At 39.4% G+C, this 23,286-nt stretch overlaps 1 protein-coding gene across 1 annotated transcript in view; it reads left to right on the top strand.

The window, feature by feature from the left end:
• The first annotated feature begins 673 nt into the window (after positions 1–673).
• Positions 674–23,286, top strand: part of C7H3orf70 (chromosome 7 C3orf70 homolog) — a 118,820-nt gene continuing 96,207 nt past the window's right edge. The window contains exon 1 of the mRNA XM_043473515.1: positions 674–1,253. Coding sequence (XP_043329450.1) covers positions 1,058–1,253 — 196 coding nt within the window. The 5' untranslated portion in view covers positions 674–1,057. The remainder of the gene's footprint in view (positions 1,254–23,286) is intronic.

Consider the following 23,286-nt stretch of genomic DNA (forward strand, 5'->3'; position numbering starts at 1 on the left):
ATGCATACCACACACACACATGTACACACTTAACAACACATCCAATTACACATACATACTGCATCTAATCCACATAACAAATATACACACCAAATACGTAACACATTCCACATACCAATCCCATGCATCACAGATACATCTCTGTTACATACATAACCCCAAGGCACCCAGCTTGATTACTTTCCCGCTTAGCAAGGGGGTGGGGCTGCAGCCTCGGGCTGAGAAGGGGCGGGTAGTGGTTAACACAGATCATGCTGTGTTGGGGGCTGGGGGCCTTGGCGCAGGATGTGTGCCCCAGGGGCCGCGCTGGGAGCGGGAGACAGCCCCGGGGGAGCGCACGTGTGTCCTGTGTGCACGTGTGCATGCCGCCAGGGGCCGATGTGCCCCAAGACTGGGGATGTGTGTGTGTGTGTACGAGGGCAAAGGGGGCCGCGCGTGGGGCAAGGCTGTGCGTGTGTGAAAACCCCGCTCCCACCAGCGCAGGGTCTAGCGCACTGGGCGTCCGGGCGGGCGGGTCCTCAGCTTGCACAGCCCTCCGCGGAGTGTGGAAGTGTGTTTCGGAGGGAGTGTGTGTGTGGGACGCGTGCGTGGAAGCTGGCGTGCGTGTGAACACCGAGCCTCCGAGGCGGCTGTGTTCCTAACGGCCCTCCATCCGTGGGGGCCAGCCTACGGGGGCTGAGTGGCTGAGTGCGCGGCGGCCACGGGGCCGCCGAGCGTGTGTGAGCAGCCGTGTGTGAGAAGGCGGGGCTGACGGAGGGACTCTTGGCGTCTGCCGAAGCCAACGCGCGTGTGTGCGCGTGCGTGTGCACGTGGGGCGCGGCGCGCGCCACGGCGGAGGGAGGGAAGGCGGCGGCAGGCCCAGCCCCCGGTGCAGCGCCCGGGGCGGCTCCTCTGCGAGCCTAAGGGACCGCTGCGCTGCCGCCGCCGCCAGCTCTGCTACCGCCACCTCCAAGCGCTGGCCTGACTCCCGGCCCGCGCTGTGCCCGCCTCGGCTTCCTGCCCGCCCAGACGCCGCTCCGACCGAGCTTCGGGTCTCGGCTCCGCGGAGGGAGAGGAAATGAGTGCGGCCGCGGCGCCGGCGCCCGAGCGCGGTTGGAAGAGCGAGAAAGTGGACGAGGCTCAGGCCCTGGCGCGGAGTTGCGCCGCCCGCAGACCCGATTTCCAGCCGTGCGACGGGCTCTCCATCTGTGCCACGCACAGCCACGGCAAGTGCTTCAAGCTGCACTGGTGCTGTCACCTCGGATGGTGTCACTGTAAGTCGAGCCGCGTCTCCTCGCCTTTCTCCGCGGTCCCCAGGGCTCCCGCGGGGCCGTCCGGGGTCGTAGCAGGGACTGTGCGGCCTGGGGGGCGCCTGGCTGGGCCGGGGCTGCCCTGCCGCAGGCCGAGGCCGCCGTGGGGTCCGGGAGGCGGGAACGGTCCTCGCGCCGGACGAGTCGGGTCGGCGCTGCCTTGGCAACGAGATGAAATCTGTGGGGAACCTACCTATTTAGCCACTTCTACAAAAGGGGTCTCTCCGTCCCAGGAAAACTGGGGTGTATTTCCCTCCCCCCCCGTTTTCTTTTTAAACCGAAAAGACCAGGCGCGTGTGGAGAAAGGGTAGACAGCCGTCAGAGTTGACTACAACCGGAGTGGAAGTCTTTTTTTCAGGGCTGGTGGTTAAAAGGTGCACCTCTTTCTTTTTTCACTTTTATCTTAACGGGCTGCTATTTAAAAGAAAGAGAACCCTTGGATTTGGAATCGTAGCCCATTTCTTGTATTCAGATTGAAAAAGCGCTGAAGAGTGAGGGACTGCTTCCAAGAAGTTAATATTAACAGTTTGGAAGGGTGAACTCCTTGAATACCCAGTTCCAGCGTATAAAGCCAGTGTATTATAGAGACTGTTCTAAAATTGCAAAAATAAAATGAACGAAAGTAAGCTTCAGTGATCTTAAAGTAATTTGTAGAACTAAATGGTCTAAACCTTTTCTCTTATGTCTATCCTGCCTGCGATTTTTAAAATAGATTTAAGTGGCCATTTAATCAGAATTTCACAATTTGATTAGTTTATGGTATTTGGCCTGCTATATCTGATGAATTATTTCTTTTTAGAAATGCATTCTAAACTTAGTTTCCACATAACCTTATAATAGAGGGTTTGGAGTGCTCATTTAGGATACAGATTCTCAAAGTGATCTTAAAATTATTTTTTCTTCGTTGGTTAGAAAAAATGGCTCCCAACAAGAGATGCAGTACGTAACAGATCCTGGTTTATATTAATTGAACATAATAAAATATTTTAAATTTATGACTTCAGGGATAGAGAATTCTTACATTTCCTTTACAAATGCAAGACACATTGAACAGTATTGATTTTTTGCATTCTGTGTACTGTTGGGTCTGTTTCGTCCTATATCTCATTATTCCTGTTGCTTTCAGCTCCATTCCTAATTGTATGGCATTGCTTAAGTGGGGGATAGGGTGAAGAGTTGAAAGTGACAACTGTGGGAAACCTATGATGCTAGAATACACAAGCAGCGTGACTCTGGTGAGTCCATTTCCTGTGGAAGTATAGAAAAAGTCATAGTGTGAATTGTGAGGAGCATTAAAGATGGTCCAGTTCAGTGCCTGTCTTATTTCGGCAGTCTCCCCTTTGAGTACACCATTACTGATGGGAACCTTGCCATCTTCTCAGGCAGCCTCTTCCTTCATTAGACAGCTTTGACTCTTAAAAATGCTCTTCCTTATATGGAGCTAAAATCAGTTACGTTGGAATTTCTTCCTACACCTCCTATTTCTACCTTATGAAATTATATATAACAATCTTAACCTTTTTTAGATCCTGTTTCAACTCTTCACATATACACATGATGTATACTTTTTTACCCTGTCTCTAGTCATAGCATCTGGCCTGAAATAGGTTTGTAATTCACATTTGTTGAATGACTGAATGACGGTAGCCATTGTTTTCCTCTCAAGCATTGTCTTGTCCTGTTTATAAATCTCCATTCCTTTCTATGGGCTTCCCAGGTGGCTCAGTGGTAAAGAATCCTCCTGACTGTGCAGGAGATGTGGATTCGATCCCAGGGTATGATCCCTGGGTCAGGAAGATCCCCTGGAGAAGGAAATGGCTGTCCACTCTCGTATTCTTGCCTGAGAAATCGCATGGACAGAGGAGCCTGGTGGGCTGCAGTCCATGGGGCAGCAAGAATCGGACATGACTGAGTGACTAAACCACCACCATTCTTTTCTGCCTTTCCTTTAATGGTGTTCAGGCCCCTAAGCATCCTGGTTTTTCTATTCTGAACATATGCCAATATGGTTATGAGCCTATGAAGATAGTTACTCCTAGAAGTGTACACCATATCCCAGTTGTGGTATGATCTGTCCAAAATTAAGCAGGACTGATATTGCCTGTGTTTGAGATACTACTACTGCAGCTAGCATCACATTAGCTTTTCTTTCTTCCACATCATATTGAGCTTGTTGTTGTCAGATTGAACTAAGCTTGCTGTGAACTAAGCCATTAAGCCTCTTTTTTGTTTGTGTGTGTGTTTTACATTTGTGGCAATTTAGAGTGCTTGCCTGTCTCACAATTATACATATATATTTGGATATGGCTGCTCACAGATCACTTAAATAGATCCCTTCCATATATTTTCCTCTTTCCTTATTGATAAAATTGTTGAACAGGAGAAGACCACAGATGAAAGTCCTGAACTGGCTTTCAGGTTCATAACAATTCATTAATGAGCACTCTGTTGTTATGATTGTTTTAACAGTTACCTCACTACCTAATTGGGCTTCCCAGGGGTTTCAGCTATAATCTGCCTGCCAATGCAGGAGACCAAGAAATGCGAGTTCAGTCCCTGGGTGGTCAGGAAGATCATTTGGCATAGGAAATGGCAACCCACTCCAGTGTTCTTGCCTGGAAAATTCCATGGACAGGGGAGTCTGGTGGGCTATAGTCCCTGTGGGGTCGCAAAGAGTTGGACATGGCTGAGCGATTGAGCGCGTGCACACACACACACACACACACACACACACCCACACCCACACCTTATTATACCTTTATCCACCTTCTGTTTATCTTATCTATATTGGTTTAGTGAGAACCTGATCAGATACTTTGTTGAAATTCTCCCAACATACTACTTTTATGTCTTTTTGATATATGATGTCTATCTGTAAACATACTCTTCTAAAAAACAATAAAGGAAATTATTTGAGTGTAGCGCAGCTTGATTCCACAAATGCTTAACATCTTCTTTTCTAAGTGATTAGTAGCTACTTTTAAAATAATCTGAATTTAGAAAGGACTGACATTGAGTATACTGGACCGTTAGCAGTTCTATTTGTTTTTAAAATCAAGCCTGCATTTATTTGCTCTTTTCAGTCTTTGGCAGGCTTCTGGGATTCCATGCTTCCTCTGCTGCTGGTGGTTTGGTGATCACATCCCAGAATAGCTTCAGTTCATTTAGAGCAGCCAGCTGCCCTGTTCAGTCTCCTCACCTGTATGAGACATCAATTCTTTCTACCTTTTTTAAGCCCAAATATTATTTTTCTTTAAGAGAAGCAGAATTAACACATTTGAGAAGGTCTACTTCTTTTGGACTTCATGAACACAACATCAGTCCTAAGTAGAATTCTTTTAATTTTGGTGAACATGCATTGAGCACCTTCTCTTTATGAGACATTATTAGGGAAACTAGGAACGCAGGTATGAATATAGCTGGATCATGTCCCATAAGCAGAGTGTAAGGGTGTGATTCATCCTATATTTATTTTTGCATTCCTTTAAAATCACAAATGATATGGCTGAAAAATGATCAACTTGTTCACCAAATTGGTAAATATTAAACCAGAGGACTACCTTGAGATGACTGAGAGAGGAAATTCAGAACAAATAAAGGAAATTCAGTCTTATATGGTTGATGTTGAGTTTGTGATATTTATAACCTTATGAAGTAGAAAAGGCTGCAGGTACATACCTGTTCATGAAAGACACATACTGTGTATATGTCGGCAGATGCAGTGCTTGGTGTAAAGGAAATAATTGTTATATTTGGGTAATCGATTTTGAGGACTGTGTCTGTGATGAAAACTAGATATGTTCTATCTTTTTTTTTTTAAATTTTTTTATTAGTTGGAGGCTAATTACTTCACAACATTTCAGTGGGTTTTGTCATACATTGATATGAATCAGCCATAGATTTACACTTATTCCCCATCCCGATCCCCCCTCCCACCTCCCTCTCCACCCGATTCCTCTGGGTCTAGATATGTTCTATTAATGTCTCTGTCAGAGATAGATTATTGGGCTGAATAAACTATGGCCGTGGATCTGAACCTTTATTTTTTTTTCTTAGTAAGGAGTGGTATTGGTTGAATTAACAATGAAGGATTCCAAGAAGAGTTTTGAGAGAGGAAAAGATGTGGCTTGGCTAGGGAAGAGGGATGGTAAGCAATAAATCATATGTAGATATTGTAAAATAGCTTTTTTTGTGACTGGAGTAGATAGAATGTTAGAAGAAATAAGAAATTTGATTGTTGAAGTGTTAGGGAGGGATGAACTGCACAGTGGGGAAGTTCCAGTTGCTAGAGACCTTGGCATTATAATGGTAAAAATGAGTAGTGGGGGAATGAAATCAGTATGGGAGAATATTTTCATACTAGTGAAAAAAATAGGTTGAAATTCATGCAACAATGTCTATTTAATGGAAATTGGAATAGATTAGATTTGGAGGGGGAGGAAGAGGATAGTTACAAAGGATAGCTTCTAGGATTCTAGAATTTTGCCTTATGCAGCTTGGATGGATGGTGATGCTGTTCATTCACTGACAACCAAATACTGAAGAAGAACTAGGGTTGGATGATTATGGAATCATGAATCCACAAAGACCATGAATCCAATTTTGTATCTGTTGAGTTTCTGTTGCTTTGTCATTGCATGGTGATGTCAGTAGGCATTTGGGTATAGAGGATATAGAACTTGGAGAAGTCTGCACTGGAGATAATATGGAAATCATTCACTTCTTTATAGATTAGATTGCCAATGGAGAGGCTACAGTATGAGAAATGAAGAAACCCTTTAGGCTTTCCCTTTAGAACACTAAACATTTAGAGGTTAGTTACAGGAGGATGAGCTGGCAATTGAGTCTGAGAAGAGATAGCCAAAGAAGAAAAATCTGGAAAGCATGGTATTACAGAGGCCAAGAGAAAGGAGTGTTTTAAGAAAGAATATGAAGGTGAAATCCGTTTTCAGCAGGTTATTTCTTAGATATTGGTGAAACTAGAAATAGTGATTTTTTTTTGTTTGTTTTGTTACTGAAGAAGAGGATGAAAAGTTTAGTTTTGCAACAGTAACTTAAGGAATATACTTAATTATAGCATAGCTATTTGAGATCATGAATTCTTCAAGGTAGAGAAGAATAAAATGCCAGGATATGAGAATTAGGACACAAAGATAGCAGTTAATATTTATTGAGTGATTACTTTGTGCCAGAGTAAGCTGATTATGCTAAGCACTCAATAACCAATTATGTTATTATGTCCATTCTATAGTGAAGGAGAAAGGCTTAAAGAAGTCAAGTAACTTTCCCTTGGGCATGTAGCTGGTAAGGAGTAGAAGCTGGATTTGAAGTCTTGTCTGTCTGATTCTTGGACCTGGAGTCTTAACCACGATAGGTACTCTACAGCAATTTAAAGTTAATGAGCAAAATCCATTTTTGCTTTTTAAAAAACAGTTTTTTGGCTTTGTTAAAACCAGTGGTGGGGAAAGTTTTAAGAAATAGGTGGAAAATTGTATCAATTGCCATAGTGAAGTAGAGAAGCATGGGAACTGTAAAGAGATCCCTGAATATGGTAGGGAGTGAAATCCAAGTTAAGAACTATCAGAGAAAGTGATGAGAGGGTGTTGGGGGCGAGGGGAGATGGATAGGTAGAAGTGGGGTCATGTATGTGATGCGATGTCTGTACCACCAGCAGAACTCAGCTTTATTGGCTTAATAAATCACACAGTAGGTGAGCTCAGTTTTCTGCAGAAGACATCTTAAAAGATGTCTCTTTCAGGTTGAAAGCAGGAAGAGTGGGACTTGATGTAGTCTAATAGATGATATTAACATATCTAAAGAAAGACTGTTAAAGCAGAAGGTGGATGGGCAGCATAGAATTACAGAAAAATGGGAGTAGGAGAGGCAGAATTTGGAAGTGTTTTTTCCCAGCACTGTTCAGAAAAGGTGGCACTGCCTAGAAGCTCAAATGTCTGGTCCTGTGACTGGACTATCTCAGCAAATGTTTGGTTATAATTTGGCTTCCTGTTTTTATATGTCCTATAGGGAAAGAAAGCTGATGAGAGGATTTAACTCTGAGGACCTTGGGGCAAGTATAGTTCTCTCCACTAGCTAGTATATTAGCATTGTGGTTTTTGCATTACTCTATTTGTTCTATTTTCCTGCTTCTACTCAACCCCCCAAATCAAGTTCTGACTTCCCCGGGGTAATACCAGCTGGTTTTCCCAAGGGACGGCTCAGGCATATCAGTAAAAGAAGCTACAGAAAATATATTTGAGATGTCTGACAGTGAAAACTGGCAAAAAAGGGAGTGGTAGTTTGATTAGATGGAGGAGCCAGCTGAAGCTTTTTTCTTCTAATGAGGCGTCTTTCCATGTCTGGTAGTTAAAGGAAGAGGACACAGGTGTTAGCCGGTGCAGAGGTAAAGTCAGTTTCTGAGTCTCCTCAAATCTTTTATCCAGAGATAGAGAAAACTAATAGGTGTTTTTCCATCTAAGTGGTGTTTCGATAATAGATAGCACACTTGTTGTTTATATGCAGGCACAATTGTAACTTTTTGCATGTGTTAGCTCATTTACACTTCACAACAGCCTTGTGAAGTAGATATTGTTATTATCCTCATTTTTTAGGTGGAAACTTGCTGGAGGTCCTGCGAAGTAGCCCTGGCCACATGTGGTCAGTGTATTAGAATCTCACAGACCAGCTGGTAACCAGGCTCTGAGTTTCTTGGTTCTGCTCAGGGTACAGTGAGGAGGATTTCAGCTCTTTAAAATTTTCTTTGGAACAAGGAGGATTTAAGTAAATAAGTAAAAATAAGAATGGTTTCTTGTTTTAAGAGAAGGGCAATTATATGCAATATGAACTTTTTGGAGTGTTTGCAAACTGTACAACTATGCTTTTAAAAAGCATTTAATGGAGTTTGGGATCTACATGTACACACTGCTATATTTTAAATGGATAACTGACAGGGACCTACTGTATAGCACGGGGAACTCTGCTGAATGTTATGTGGCAGCCTGGATGGGAAGGGAGTTTGGGGGAGGATGGGTACATGTATATGTATGGCTGAGTCCTTTGCTTCACCTGAGACCATCACAACATTGTTAATTGGTTATACTCCAATACAAAGTGAAAAGTTAAAGAAAAGATATTTAATGATGTATTTGTATAATATGAAGTTTCAGTCATATCATATCTTCAGATGATCCCTAACTAGTGCAAGCCTCTTTCGGTGAGCTTTGCATGTGTACTGTTAATTATTACTGGTTTCCAAGCCTGTTGAACTTTAAAACATTTGAACCAAATAGCTCTTAAGGACCTTTTTATGATAATTCCCTGCCTTATGACACCCTCAGTTTAAGTTTGTCCTCTCATGTTGTGGAACCTCATCAATTCACAAGAAAGAATATCTTCAGAGAAATTAGGTGTTATTAATTCCAAATAAACACAGGGACATATATTTAACTTTAACAGTTATCTAGAAGAAGATATGCTTTCTCGAAAAATAAAGTGTTTGATATATAAAATGTGAGGGCAGAGTGTGGTCGTAGAAGGAGTGAGGGCTGTGGAGCCAAACACGCCTGAGTTCAGTCCTGGTTTTTCCATTCGTTGGCAGGATAACTTCGGATAGGTTACTCAACCTTTCTCAGCCTCAGTGCTCTCTTCTGAAAAATAAGAATAAAAATCCTCCTTCACAGGGTTGTTGTGACGATTAAAAGACATAAGCAGAGTACTTAGTGCAGGTGTTCAGCATCAGCCCCTCCTGAAAACAAGCGATGGAAATACTAGATAGTATCGTCATCCCAGGGACAGGCTCTGGAATTGGACTTTGTGTTTGAATCCTGGCTCTGCCCACTGACGAGTTCCGTGGTTTGGGGGAAGTTACTTAACTTCCCTCTTTCAGTTTCATCATTTTTAATATGGGGATAATAACATAGTTATACTATCATAGTGGTGATATGTCAAAAACCCAAACTCCAACTGCTTCTCCTTGCACAAGTGTCCTGCTTAATCTGGAATTCACTTTGTAACCATACTCATTTGTTCAGTTACACACTTCAACACAACATGGATGGTAAAAACATACATTTTGGATAGTATGACGTTTAGAAATCAAGTTTTTCAGTTGTCCTCATTTGTAGAAAGGTCTATTGCATAATAGCTACTTTGTGATAATTATCTACTTTTTATCTTGGAATTTTATGTTGTGCTCTTCCACTCCCCTGCTCTATCCTCTTTTCCACCATTGTTAAGCAGTGGATAGTTCTGGTTAATTAGATATACCAGTTAATACAGAAGTATCATATCAAACATGGGTTAATACGTTTCAAATGATCAGAATATTTTAAAGTTGTTGAAGTGAAGCTGCACATGCTAACTTTAATGATTGCTATCCTGTAACAATACTTAGCTATCATTTGGAATATTGATTTTGTGTAGAAAATGGCAAAGTGCTAGTTATATGCAACATGAAGGTTTTTGGAGTGGTTGCAAAGTGTATAAAACTATGCTTTTTAGGAGGAGTCCTGGTTGCTAGAATGGTGGACAAAGTAGATTTAATTGTTTTTGCAAGTTACTTTACTAAAATTCACAGAATTTTCATTTTGTGTTTCTTTTGTTCTTATTGTTGGTTTGTTCTTCAATATTCTAATATTTAGCAGTATTCTGTAAAGTGAAAGTGAAGTCACTCAGTCATGTCTGACTCTTTGCAACCTCATGGACGATAGCCTACCAGGCTCTGCAGTCCATGGGATTTTCCAGGCAAGAATACTGGAGCGGGCTGCCATTTCCTTCTCCAAGCACACTACCAAAAATGTGCAATGTCTGAAGTGGTCAGCAGCTACAATAAATCTCTCCAGCTGTGTCTGCACAATGCCCTGAAAAAGTCCGTTCAGGACAAATTTTTTAACTTCCCTAGTGCTTTTTTGCCCATTTAAAACTAGATTCTTGGTGTGATATAGAATGTTGTTTCTTCCTCTGTATCTCATTTAAACAGACCTTTAGTGAAATGAAAACACCAGGAGTTTTGTAATAATTTGGTATTTTGTGTAATAATTGTGGTATTTTGTGTCTGTTAGACTCAATTTGTTTTTTCTTTCTGTCTGCACACACACATGCACATATATGTGCTTTTTTTCTTAAGCCATTTAAAAGTTGCTGACATGATATTTCATCTAAATATTTCAGCATACCTCTCATCTTCCTATGAAATCACAATACTAATCACACTTAAGATAGTAACACGAATTCAGCAACACCATCTAACATACAGTTTCCTTAATTGTCAAAAAATTAATTTTATAGCTGACTTTTCAATTCAAGAGCCAATCAGAATTCATATATATCACATGGATATTTTAATGGCATAGATTGTGGTGATTGTTTCACAAGTGTATACTTATCTCTGCACTCATCAAATTTTATGTATTAAATCTACAGCTTTTTCTGTGTCAGTCATACCTCATTAAAATGGTTTAACAAGTGAAATAAATAAAATTAGTGGAATAAAAACATTCATGTATCACATTTCATTATTGTATCACTTCAGTCTCCCCTTTAAACGTTCTAGAATAATCATACTTTTTTGGGTGGTATTGAAGTTTTTGAAGAGTCCAGATTAACTGTCTGTAGTATATCCCATGTTTTAAATTTGCCTTATTAGGTTTAGGTTAAAAATTTTTGCCTAGTTATTAAATTGGTGCTGTTGTATCCCTTGTATAGCATTATAGGAGGAGACATAAGTCATGGTGTTCTACTTGTGTAGGGTTCAATTCAGTTCAGTTGCTCAGTTGTGTCCGACTCTTTGCAGCCCCATGAACCGCATCACACCAGGCCTCCCTGTCCATCACCAACTCCCGGAGTCCATCCATATCCGTGTCCATTGAGTCGGTGATGCCATCCAACCATCTCATCCTCTGTTGTCCCCTTCTCCTCCCGCCCTCAATCTTTCCCAGCATCAGGGTCTTTTCCAATGAGTCAGCTCTTCGCATCAGATGGCCAAAGTATTGGAGTTTCAGCTTCAACATCAGTCCTTCCAATGAACACCCAGGACTGATCTCCTTTAGGATGGACTGGTTGGATCTCCTTGCAGTCCAAGGGACTCTCAAGAGTCTTCTCCAACACCACAGTTCAAAAGCATTGATTATTCTGCTCTCAGCTTTGTTTATAGTCCAACTCTCACATCCATACATGACCACTGGAAAAACCATAGCCTTGACTAGACGGACCTTTGTTGGTAAAGTAATGTCTTTGCTTTTTAATATGCTGTCTAGGTTGGTCATAACTTTCCTTCCAAGGAGTAAGCGTCTTTTAATTTCATGGCTGCAGTCACCATCTGCAATGATTTTGGAGCCCCCCAAAATAAAGTCAGCCACTGTTTTCACTGTTTTCCCATCTATTTCCCATGAAGTGATGGGACCAGATGCCATGATCTTAGTTTTCTGAATGTTGAGCTTTAAGCCAACTTTTTCACTCTCCTCTTTCACTTTCATCAAGAGGTTCTTTAATTCTTCTTCACTTTCTCCCATAAGGGTGGTGTATCTGTCAGTATAGACATATTGTTTCTCCTTTGTTACTTTTTTGTAGTTATTTTAATCACTTAGTAGGAATAAGTAACTGTGGAGTGATACTTTGACACTGAGTGAATATCCTGTTCCCCAATAAACTTTAACCCTATGATTTTAGTATTGACTGCAGAGTCTGTGTGAATCACAGAGCTTCTTCAAGCTGGCTTTGTGACCTTTTGACATGTCCCTATCATTTTACTTTACTGCTTTCTGAAACAAGATATTCCAGACTTATCTAGTAATTTCCTCACCCCAGGCCAGAAATGAGTCAATTTTCCAAGAAACCTATGTTCCTTTCAGTGAAGAATGGTATGGAAACCGTTATCTGGGTTTTTAATGTGTTTATTTCTGCTGGGATGCTACTGCATGTTACTTTCAGTGGACAGACTTGAAAAGTGTGTGTCTCTTTCATCTTTCCCCATTCCATAGTTGTGCCTGCCTTCTCTGTGGGTAAAAACCCTGGTTTCCATTATATCATAATATTTACTCATTTCTTCTATTTTCAGCTACCCATAAAATAGTTTAGGAATTATTATTTTGGTTTCACTACCAACAACAGATTGATGACTTAAAGTTCAAGATAGAATATATCCTGGGAAGGATGTATGTAGTCAGAACACTCTGTTCAAAAGTTTCTTGAGTTAATTTTCTTCTGTGTGGTCATGTTGTCAGTTGGGTTCATTTATTTCTGATTTGGATCAATTTCAGGTATACTTTTTTCATCTTTTTTAAATTAAACTTTTAATTTTGAGATAATTTGTAGGTTCACATACAGTTGTGAGAAGTAATACAGAGGTCTCACATATTCTGTATCCAGTTTCCCAGTGGTAGCATTTCACAGAACTGTAGTATGATATCACAACCAGGAAATTGACATTGATACAGATAGGTTCAGGAACAGTTCCAGCATTGCAAGGATACCTCATGTTACCTCTTTGTAGCCATACTCACATTCCCTTCTGCACCAGCCACTAATTAATCCCTGCCAATTACTAATCTGTTCTCTATTTCCTTAATTTTGTCATTTCCAGGATGTTATATAAACAGATCATATGTTATGTAACCTTTGGGGATTGACTTTTTTCACTTAGCGTAATAACTCTTGGCGATTCATTCTGTTTGTTGGATATATCAATAGCTCGTTCCTTTTTATGGCTGAGTAGTGTTCCATGCTGTACATGTACCACACTTTGTTTACCCGTTCACCCACTGAAGGACACCTGGGTTGTTTCTAGTTTTTAGTTATTATAAATAAGCCTGCTGTAAACCTTTGTGTATGGTTTACTGTGTGAACAAAAGCTTTCATTTTTCTGAAATAAATGCCCAGAAGCACAAATGCTTGGTTATGTGGAGGTTGTACATTTAGTTTTTTAAGAAACTGCTAAATTGTTTTCCGTGGTTACCGTACCATTTTATATTCCTGCCAGCAATGTATGAGTGATCCAGTTTCTTAACCACATTTCCTGTCAGTCTTTGATGGTCTGCTATTTTTATTTTAGTGATCTGATAGATGTGTACTGATCACTCATTTTGATTTGCATTTGCATTTACCTGATGGTTAACATTGGTGTGCTTATTCACCATTTGTATATCCTCTTTGGTGAAGTGTCTTTAATTTTTAAGACCTTTTAAAGAGCTGTTTTAAAGGTTTACAACAAAATCAAGAGGCAGGTATGGAGCTTTCCCATGTTTTGCTCCCACATGTGCATAGCCTTGTCCATTATTATTTATCAGAATTGTACACTTTTTTTTTAACCCAGGATGAACCTATACTGACACATCATTACCATCTAAAGTCCACAGTTTACCTTAGGCTTCACCCTCGGTGTTGTACATTCTATGAATATGGACAATAATGAAATACATGCATCATTTATAATATCACACAGAGTGTTTTCACTGCTCTGAAAATACCCTGTGCACTCTTTCACCCCTCCCCTTGGAAACCACTGATTTTTTTCAATGTCTCCGTTGTTTTATTTTCCTCAGAATGTCATATAGTTGGAATCATACAGTATATAGTCTTTTCAGACTGACTGCTTTCACTTATTAATGTGCATTTCTCCATGTCTTTTCATGGCTTGGTAGCTCACTTCTTTTTAGTGCTGAATAATATTTCATCACCTGGATGTACCACAGTTTTTTTTTTTTTTTAATTATTATTTTACAAAAGTAAATTGAAGTATAACTGACATTTGTTTCAGGGGTACAGCATAGTGATTCAATACTTGTGTATAAAGTGAAATGGTCATCGCAGTAAGTCTAGTTAACATCTATCACCATTCATAGTTACAGATTTTTTTCCTATGCTGAGAACTTTTAATTTAAGATGTACTCTGGTAGCAACTTGAAAATATACAATAGAGTATTATTAAGTATTATAATAGTTATAATAACTGAAACAGCTATTCCCAATTATCAGGTGGTGCTAATGGTAAAGAACCCACCTGCCAGTGCAGGAGACATAGAAGACGTGGGTTTGATCTCTGGGTTGGGAAGATCCCCTGGAGGAGGGCATGACAACCCACTCCAGTATTCTTGCCTGGAGAATTCCATGGACACAGGAGCTTGGCAGGCTATGGTCTATAGGGTCGCAGAGTTGGATATGACTGAAACAACTTAGCACTCATGCATCCCTAATGATAGTTTATTTTATAACTGAAATTTGGCCATTTTGATCATCTTCACTCATTTTGCCCCATTCTCTCACTGCCATGCTTCTGGCAACCACCGGTCTGTTCTCTGTACCTATGAGTTTTCAGGTTTTTTTTTTTTAATCCACGTGTAAGTGAGAATATATGGTATTTGTCTTCTTCTGTTTGACTTATATCATTTACTGTAACGCCCTCAAGGTCCATCCATGTTGTCACAAATGGCAAGCTTTCATTCTTTTTTATGACTGAATAATATTCTGCACATATAGCACATTTTCTTTATTGATTCATCTGCTGGTGGACACTTAGATTATTTCAGTGTCTTGGCAATTGTAAATAATGCTGCAGTGAACAGGGGGGTGCATATATCTTTCCAAATCAACATTTTCATTTTCTTCAAATACACACCCAGAGGTGGAATTGCTGGATCATATGTAGTTCTGTGTTTAATTTTTTGAGAGACCTTCATACTGTTTTCAATAGCAGCTGCACCAGTTTGCATCCCCACCAACAGCACACAGTGGTTCCCTTTTCTCCACAGCCTCACCAACACTTATTTCTTGTTATTTCTTGGGTGTTTTTTAATAACAGCTGTTCTAGCAGGTGTGAGGTGACCTCTCATTTTTGTTCTGATTTGCATTTCCCTGATGATTAGTGATGTTGAGCTCCTTTTCATGTGTTTGTTGACCATCTATATGTCATCTTTGGAAAAAGGTCTATTCAGATTGTTTGCCCATTTTTAAATCAGATTATTTTTGGTATTGAATTTAGTGAGTTCATTATATATTTTGGATATTAACCCATAATCAGTTTATGATTTGTGGGTATTTTCTCCCATTGGGAAGGTTACGTTTTCATTTTGTTAATGGTTCCCTTTCCTCTGCATAAGCTTTTTAGTTTGATGTATTCCCACTTTTTAATTTTTGCTTTTGACATCAAATCTGAAAGAACCATCACCAAGAATGAAGTACAGTTTGAAGCCAGAAAGCATGGTACCTCCAGCTTTGTTCTTTCTCAAGATTGTTTTGGCTCTCTGGGGTCTTGTATACTACAGTTTCTTCATTCATCTACTAAAGGACATCTTGGTTGCTTCTAATTTTTGGCAGTTATGAAGAAAGCTGCCATAAACATCTGTGTGCAGGTTTTCGTGTGACTGTAAGTCTTCAACTCCTTTGTGTAAATAAATACCAAGGAGTGTTATTGCTGGATTGTATGGTAAGAGTCTGTCATCCAAAATGACTGTGTTATTTTCATTTCCACTGGAAATGTATGAGAGTTGCTGTTGCTCCACACCCTGTCCAGCATTGGTGGTGTCATTGTTCCAGATTTGGGCCATTCCATGTGTGTGTTTTTCAAATATTTTCTTCCAGTCTGTGACTTGTTTTCTAATTCTCTTTGTATTTTCTTTCACAGAGCAGAAGTTTTTAATTTTAAATAAATCAAGGTTATTAGTTATTTCTTTCATGGATCATGTCTTTGGTGTTATATTTAAAAAGGCATCACCATACCCAAGGTCATCTAGGTTTTTTCCTTTATTATCTTTTAGGAGTTTTATAGTTTTGCATTTTACATTTAGGCCTGTGATTAATCTTGGGTTAATGTATGTGAAGAGTAAAAAGTCTATGTCTAGATTTGTTTGCTTTTGCATGTTTATATCCAGTCATTCCAATACTATTTGCTGAAGAGACTTCTTTTATTCTTCTTTAATTGGTGGTTTTTTTTTTTTTTTGACTGTTGAGTTTTGAGAGTTCTTAATATATTCTGTGTACTGGTCTTTTGTCAGAGCAGTAGTTCACATTTTCTCATAGTTCTGTAGCTTGTCTTTTCATCCTCTTACAGAGTCCTTTGTGGATCAGAATTTAAGAATTTTGATGAATCAGGTTTATGAAATTTTCCTTTTATAGATGATGCTTTTGGTGCTTTTTAGAACTCTTTGCTTAACCTGAGATCCTAAAGATTTTTTCTTATATTTTTTCTTAAAGGTATTACAGATTTTAGTTTTACATTTAAGTCTGTGATCCATTTTGAGTTTTTGTATAAGGTGTCCATTTTAGATCAAGGTTTTGTGGATTCTTTTGTTTGGTTTTGTTTGCCTATGCATGTCCAAATTGCTTCAGCAGTATTTCTTGAAAAGGCAGTCTTTCCTTTATTGAGCTGCTTTTTGCACCTCTGTCAAAAAACATGTTGTATAGTCTGTTTCTAGACTCTGTTCTGTCCCGCTGATCTGTGTGTCTGTTCCTCTCCTGCTACCACAGCGTGGATTACTGTAGCGATAAAATGTGTCCTTAAACCTGGTAGACTGGTTCTTCCTACTTTGCTTTTTGTTTTTTTCAGAATTGTTTTAGCTATTCTAGTTGCTTTACTTTTCCATATGAATTGTAGAATAACATTTTCTGTGTCTGTTGGTTGGCTAAGACATTGGTTTGGGTTTTTCCGTACAGTGTTCCCCCCAAAAAAACCGAATGAACTTTTTGGCCACCCAATACATAACTCTTGCTAGGATTTTGTTAAGAATTGTGATAAACCTGTAAGTCACCTTTGCTGCTGCTGCTAAGTCGCTTCAGTCGTGTCTGACTCTTCGAGACGCCATGGACTGCAGCCTCCCAGGCTCCTCTGTCCATGGGATTTTCCAGGCGAGTGTCCTGGAGTGGGTTGCCACTGCCTTCTCCGAAGTCACCTTTGGGAGAGTTAAAAATCTTTCCTGTGTTGAATCTTCCGTTCTCTGAACATGGTATGTTCCTCCATTTATTTAAGTCTTTGATTTCTTTGATCAACATTGTATGATTTTTAGCATATAAGTCCTGTATATATTTTGTTTGAATCATACATAACTATTTACAATCTGCCTGCAGTGTGAGAGACCTGGGTTTGATCCCTGGATTGGGAAGATCTCCTGGAGAAGAGATGGCTAACCACTCCAGTATTCTTGCCTGGCAGAGGAGCCTGGCAGGCTATAGTCCATAGGGTTGCAAAGAGTTGGACACGACTGAGTGACTTTCACTCACTCACATTTACAATTTAAAAAATTACAAATGTATTGAGTTTTTAATCTTGGTGTTTATTGCCAAATTTATTGCTTGTATATGTTTATTGCTAGGATATAAAAATGTAAGTGATTTTCATTTTTCATTCAGTTTATTTTGCATTCTGTGGCCTAGTTGAACTCAGTTATTAGTTCCAAGAGTTAAAAAAAAAATTGGGGGAGGAATTTTCTGTTTAGACAGTCATTTCATGTGCAGGTGGGGACAGTTTTATTTATGTTTTTTGCCTCCAATTCATATGACTTTTCCCTTTCCCCCTTTTCTTGCTTTGTTGCACTGGCTAGAACTTCTGGAACTATGTTGAATAAGAAGAGATGTCTGTGCCTTGTTCTTTTCTCCTTAGGAGGGAAGCGTTAGATTTTTCATCTTTAAGTACAATGTTAGTGTTAGATTTTTTGTGGTGTCTTTTTATTGAGAAAATCCCTTTCTATTCCTGTTTTATCAAAGTTGTTATTATGAATAAGTATTACATTTTGTCAGATATGTCAGCTTTGCACCCCTGGAATAAGCATCACTTGGTTATGGTGTGTAATTCTTTTGATATATTGCTGAATTCTGTTTGTTGATAATTTGTGAAGGATCTTTATGTCTATACTTATGAGGAGTGTTAGTGTATAGTTTTCTTTTTTAGACTGTCTTTGTGTGGTTTTGATATCAGGGTAATAGTAATACTAGTTTCATACAATGAATTGGGAGTTTTTTATTCCTAGCCTATTTTCTGAAAGAACTTGTTTAGAATTGATGCTTATTTTTCTTAAATATTTAGTGGAATTCTCTAGTGAAGTCATCTGGGTCTGGAAATTTTTAAAATTACTATTTCAACACTGTATAGCACAGGAAACTATATTCAGTGTCTTGTAATAAATTATAATTGAAAAGAATCTGAAAAATATTATTTATATACATATATATATATATGGATCTCTTTGCTGTAACCAGGAACTAACACAACATTAGAAATCAACTGTACTTCAATAAAAAGCCTAAAAAAGTAAATTAATAATTTAGTTTCCTTATTAAATGATATTCAAATTAGTGCCAATGGGTGAGTTGTGGTAGTTTGTAATTTTTGAGGAATTGATCCATTTCATTCTAAGTTGTCAAATTTGTGTGTGCAGAGTTGTTTGTAGTATTCCCTAATTATATTTTGATGTCTGAATGGTCTTTAGTAATATACTCTGCTTCATTCCTGGTACTGGTCGTTTGTGTCTTTTTTCTTGATTTTGTTTATCAGTCTTGCTGCGTATGTGCTTAGTTGCTCAGTCATGTCTTAGCAACCCCACAGACTGTAGCTCGCCAGGCTTCTCTGTCCATGGCATTCTCCAGACAAGAATACTGGAGTGGGTTGCCACTCTCTCCTCCAGGGGATCTTTCCAACCCAGGGATTGAACCCAGGTTTCCTGCACTGTAGGTGGATTCTTTACCATCTGAGCCACCAGGGTACCCATCAGTCTTGCTAGAAGTTGGTTAATTTTATTGACCTGTTTGCAGAACTAGCTCTTTTGTTTCATTTATTTTCTCTATTATTTTTCTGTGTTCCTTGTCATTGATTTCTTCTCTCATTTTTATTTTGTCCTTCCTTCTCTTTTGCTTGCTTTGAGTTTATTTTGTGCTGCCCACTTTTTAAGAATCTTAAATGTGGGAACTTAGATGACTGATTTGAGGCTTTTCCTCTTTTCTAATGTATGCAGTTATTATAAAAATCCATCTCAACATTGCTTTAGGTGTGAACCACAATTTTGATATGTTTTATTTTAGCTTTCATTAAGCTCATGTTTTGATTTCTCTTGATATATCTTTCTGATTCATGGATTATTTAGAAGTATTGTTTAGTTTGGAGAAGGCAATGGCACCCCACTCCAGTACTCTTGCCTGGAAAATTCCATGGACGGAGGAGCCTGGTAGGCTACAGTCCATGGGGTCATGAAGAGTCGGACACAACTGAGCGACTTCACTTTCACTTTTCACTTTCATGCACTGGAGAAGGAAATGGCAGCCCACTCCAGTATTCTTGCCTGGAGAATCCCAGGGACAGGAGCCTGGTGGGTTGCCATCTATGGGGTCACACAGAGTTGGACACTACTGATGTGACTTAGCAGCAGCAGCATTGTTTAGTTTCCAAGTGTTTGGAGGTTTTCTTGATATATTTTTGTTACTTGGTTTTTCATTTTAATCACAGAACACATTTTGTGTGATTTTAATTCTTTTAAAACCAGGAGAAATGTCAATAACCTCAGATATGCAGATGACACCACTCTAATGGTGGAAAGTAAAGAGGAATTTAAGAGCCTCTTGATGAAGGTGAAAGAGGAGAGTGAAAAGCTGGCTTAAAGTTCAACATTAAAAATTTAAGATCATGACATCCGGTCCCATCACTTCATGGCAAATAGATGGGGATAAAATGGAAACAGTGACAGACTATTTTTTTGGGCTCCAAAATCACTGCAGATGGTGACTGCAGCCATGAAATTAAAAGATGCTTGCTTCTTGTAAGAAAAGCTATGACAAACCTAGATAGCATATTAAAAAGCAGAGACATCACTTTGCTGAAAAAGTCCTTATAGTCAAAGCTGTGGTTTTTCCAGTAGTCATGTACAGATGGGAGAATTGGACCATAAAGAAGGCTGAGTATCAAAGAATTGATGCTTTTGAACTGTGCTGTAGGAGACTCTTGAGAGTCCCTTGGGCAGCAAGGAGATCAAGCCAGTCAATCCTGAAGGAAATGAGTCCTGAAAATTCACTGAAAGGACTGATGCTGAAGCACAAATACTTTAGCCACCTGCTGCGAAGAGCCAACTCATTGGAAAAGACCCTGATGCTGGGAAAAATTGAGGGCAGAAGGAAAAGAAGGCCCCAGAGGATGAGATGGTTGGATGGCATCACTGAATGAATGGACTTGAGTTTGAGCAAACTCTAGGAGATAGTGAAGGACAGGGAAGTCTGGCTTGCTGCAGTTCATGGGGTCGCTAAGAGTTGGACACGGCTTAGCAAGTAAACAACAACAACTGGTCCAAGTATCATAGATACTTAAAAAGTATGGGTATTCTGTTAGGTGAAGTGTTCTATAAATGTCTGTTAGATTCTTCTGGTTACTTGTGTTATTTAGTACATTGTTGTTTGCTTTCTAGTATTTTCTGTCATTTGTTGAAAAGGATTGTTGATGTCTTATACTTAGTTATGGATTTGTCTTTTACTCCTTTCAGGGCTGACAGTTTTTGCTTCATATATATTTGCAGCTCTATTGTTTGGTGCACACACATTTAGAATTGCTATGTCTTATTAGACGACCCTTTTATCACCGTCTAATATCTCTGTATCTCTGGTAACTTTCTTTGCTTTGAAGTTTACCTTTATGTGATATTTATAGAGGCATACCTGCTTTCCTTTGATTAATATTTTCTTGACATATCTTTCCCTTCCTTTTATTTCTAGCCTGCCTATATTGTTAAATGTGAAGTGAGGTTCTTTATTTTTTAAATTTAATTAATTAATTTTTGGCTGCCCTAGGTCTTCATTGCTGACCATGGGCTTTTCTCTAGTTGTGATATGCAGGGGCTACTCTCTATTTGTGGTGCATGGTCTTTTCATTGTGGTGGGTTTTCCTGTTGCAGAGCACGGACTCTAGGGCAAGATTCAGTAGTTGCAGCATGCAGGCTCAGTAGCTGTGACTTGAGGACTCTAGAGTGTGGACTCAGTAGTTATGTGTGGGCTTATTTGCCCCACAGCATGTGGAATCTTTCTGGAGCATGGATCCAACCCATGTTCCCTGCTTTGGCAGGTGAGTTCTTAACCACTGGACCACGAGGGAAGTCCTGAAGTGAATTTCTTTTACACAGCATAAGTTGTTTTTAAAGCCACTTTGTCTTTTTTAGACCGTTTATATTGAATGTAATTATTGATAAATTAGGGATTAAGTTTGGCATTACTTTTTTGTTTTCTGTCTTTTTTCTTTGTTTCTGCTCTTTCTTTTCTCTATCTTCCTGTGAGTTACTTGGGCATTTTGTAGACTTCCATTATATCTGTAATATTTTTGAGTATTCTCTACGTTTAGTTTTTTAGGTATACATAGACAGCTTATCATGATCTGTTAGTATCCTTTGACCATTCTGAGTGAAGTATAGAAACCTTCAGTTCAGTTCACTTTAGTCACTCAGTTGTGTCCAACTCTGCGACCCCATGGACTGCAGCGCGCCAGGCCTACCTGTTCATCACCAACTCCCGGAGTTTACTCAAACTCATGTCGCTTGAGTCGGAGGTGCCATCCAACCATCTCATCCTCTGTTGTCCCCTTCTCCTCCTGCCTTCAGTCCTTCCCAGCATCAGGGTTTTTCCAGTGAGTCAGCTCTTCACATGAGGTGGCCAAAGTACTGGAGTTTCAGCTTCAGTATCAGTCCTTCCAGTGAATATTCAGGACTGATTTCCTTTAGGATGGACTGGTTGGATCTTCTTGCAGTCCAAGGGACTCTCAAGAGTCTTCTCCAACACCAGAGTTCAAAAGCATCAATTCTTCGGCTCTCAGCTTTTCTTGTAGTCCAACTCTCACATCTATACGTGACTATTGGAAAAACCATAGCTTTGACTACACAGACCTTTGTTGCAAAGTAATGTCTCTGCTTTTTAATATGCTGTCTAGGTTGGTCATAACATATCTTCCAAGGATCAAGCATCCTTTAATTTCATGGCTGCAGTCACCAGCTGCAGTGATTTTGGAGCCCCCCAAAATAAATAAAAATAGAAACCTTACTTCCCTTTATATCCCTCACCCTCGACCCATTTATAGTATAACCATCTAAAGTATTTCTTCCACATGTTTAGAATCATATCAGACAGGATTATAATTTCTGTTTTAACTGTCAAACATAACTGAGAAAATTCAGTAGGAAAAGGATCTTATCTCATCCTTTTTCTATTGTGTTTTCTCTGATTTTCAGAAGTTCCTTCTTTTATTGTTGCCTTTGTGTTTAGAAGGAAGGAAATGGCAACCCACTCCAGTACTCTTGCCTGGGAAATCCCATGGACAGAGGAGCCTGGTAGGCTACAGTCCATGAAGTTGCAAAGAGTTTGACACGACTGAGTGACTAAACTTTCACTTAAGCCGTTCTTTCACAGCAGGTCTGTTGGTGACAATTCTCTTAGCTTTCCTTCATTTCAGAATGTCTTGATTTTTCCTTTATTCCTGAAGGATGTGTTTACTGGGTATATAATTCTTAACTGAGCAACTGAACTGATCTGAATTCTTGATTGATGTTCTTTTCTTTTAGCACTTGAAAAAAAGTCGTTCTACTTCCTTCTGATGATAAATGATAAATGGCTTCTGATGATAAATCCAGTGTTGTTTGAATTATTTTTCCCTTCTAGGTAAGGAGTTGTTTTTCTCTGGCTCCCTTTAAGACTTTTTTTCTGTTCATTTGGTTATCAGATGTTTGAATATGATGGGCTGACCTGATTTCTTTGGATTTGTCTTATTTAAGATTTGCTCAGCCCTTTAATCTTGTAAGTTATGTTTCCAGTCAAATTCAGGAAGTTTTCAGCCATTATTTCTTCTGCTTTTGCAACGTTACCTGTTTTGTCCTGTCCTTTTGGGACATCAATAAAATGAACGTTAGTTTTTTTTTTTTTTTAATTATTATAATCCTGTAACACCTGAAGTTCTGTTCATTCTTTTTGGGAATATTTTCTTTCTGTTAAAATTGGGTAATTTCTATTATTCTTTCTTCTAGTTCATTGAAATTTTCCTCTTCCATTCTCCTTTGATGCC

The sequence above is a fragment of the Cervus canadensis genome, chromosome 7 (assembly GCF_019320065.1).
Source record: "Cervus canadensis isolate Bull #8, Minnesota chromosome 7, ASM1932006v1, whole genome shotgun sequence".
In the NCBI taxonomy this organism is placed as follows: domain Eukaryota; kingdom Metazoa; phylum Chordata; class Mammalia; order Artiodactyla; family Cervidae; genus Cervus; species Cervus canadensis.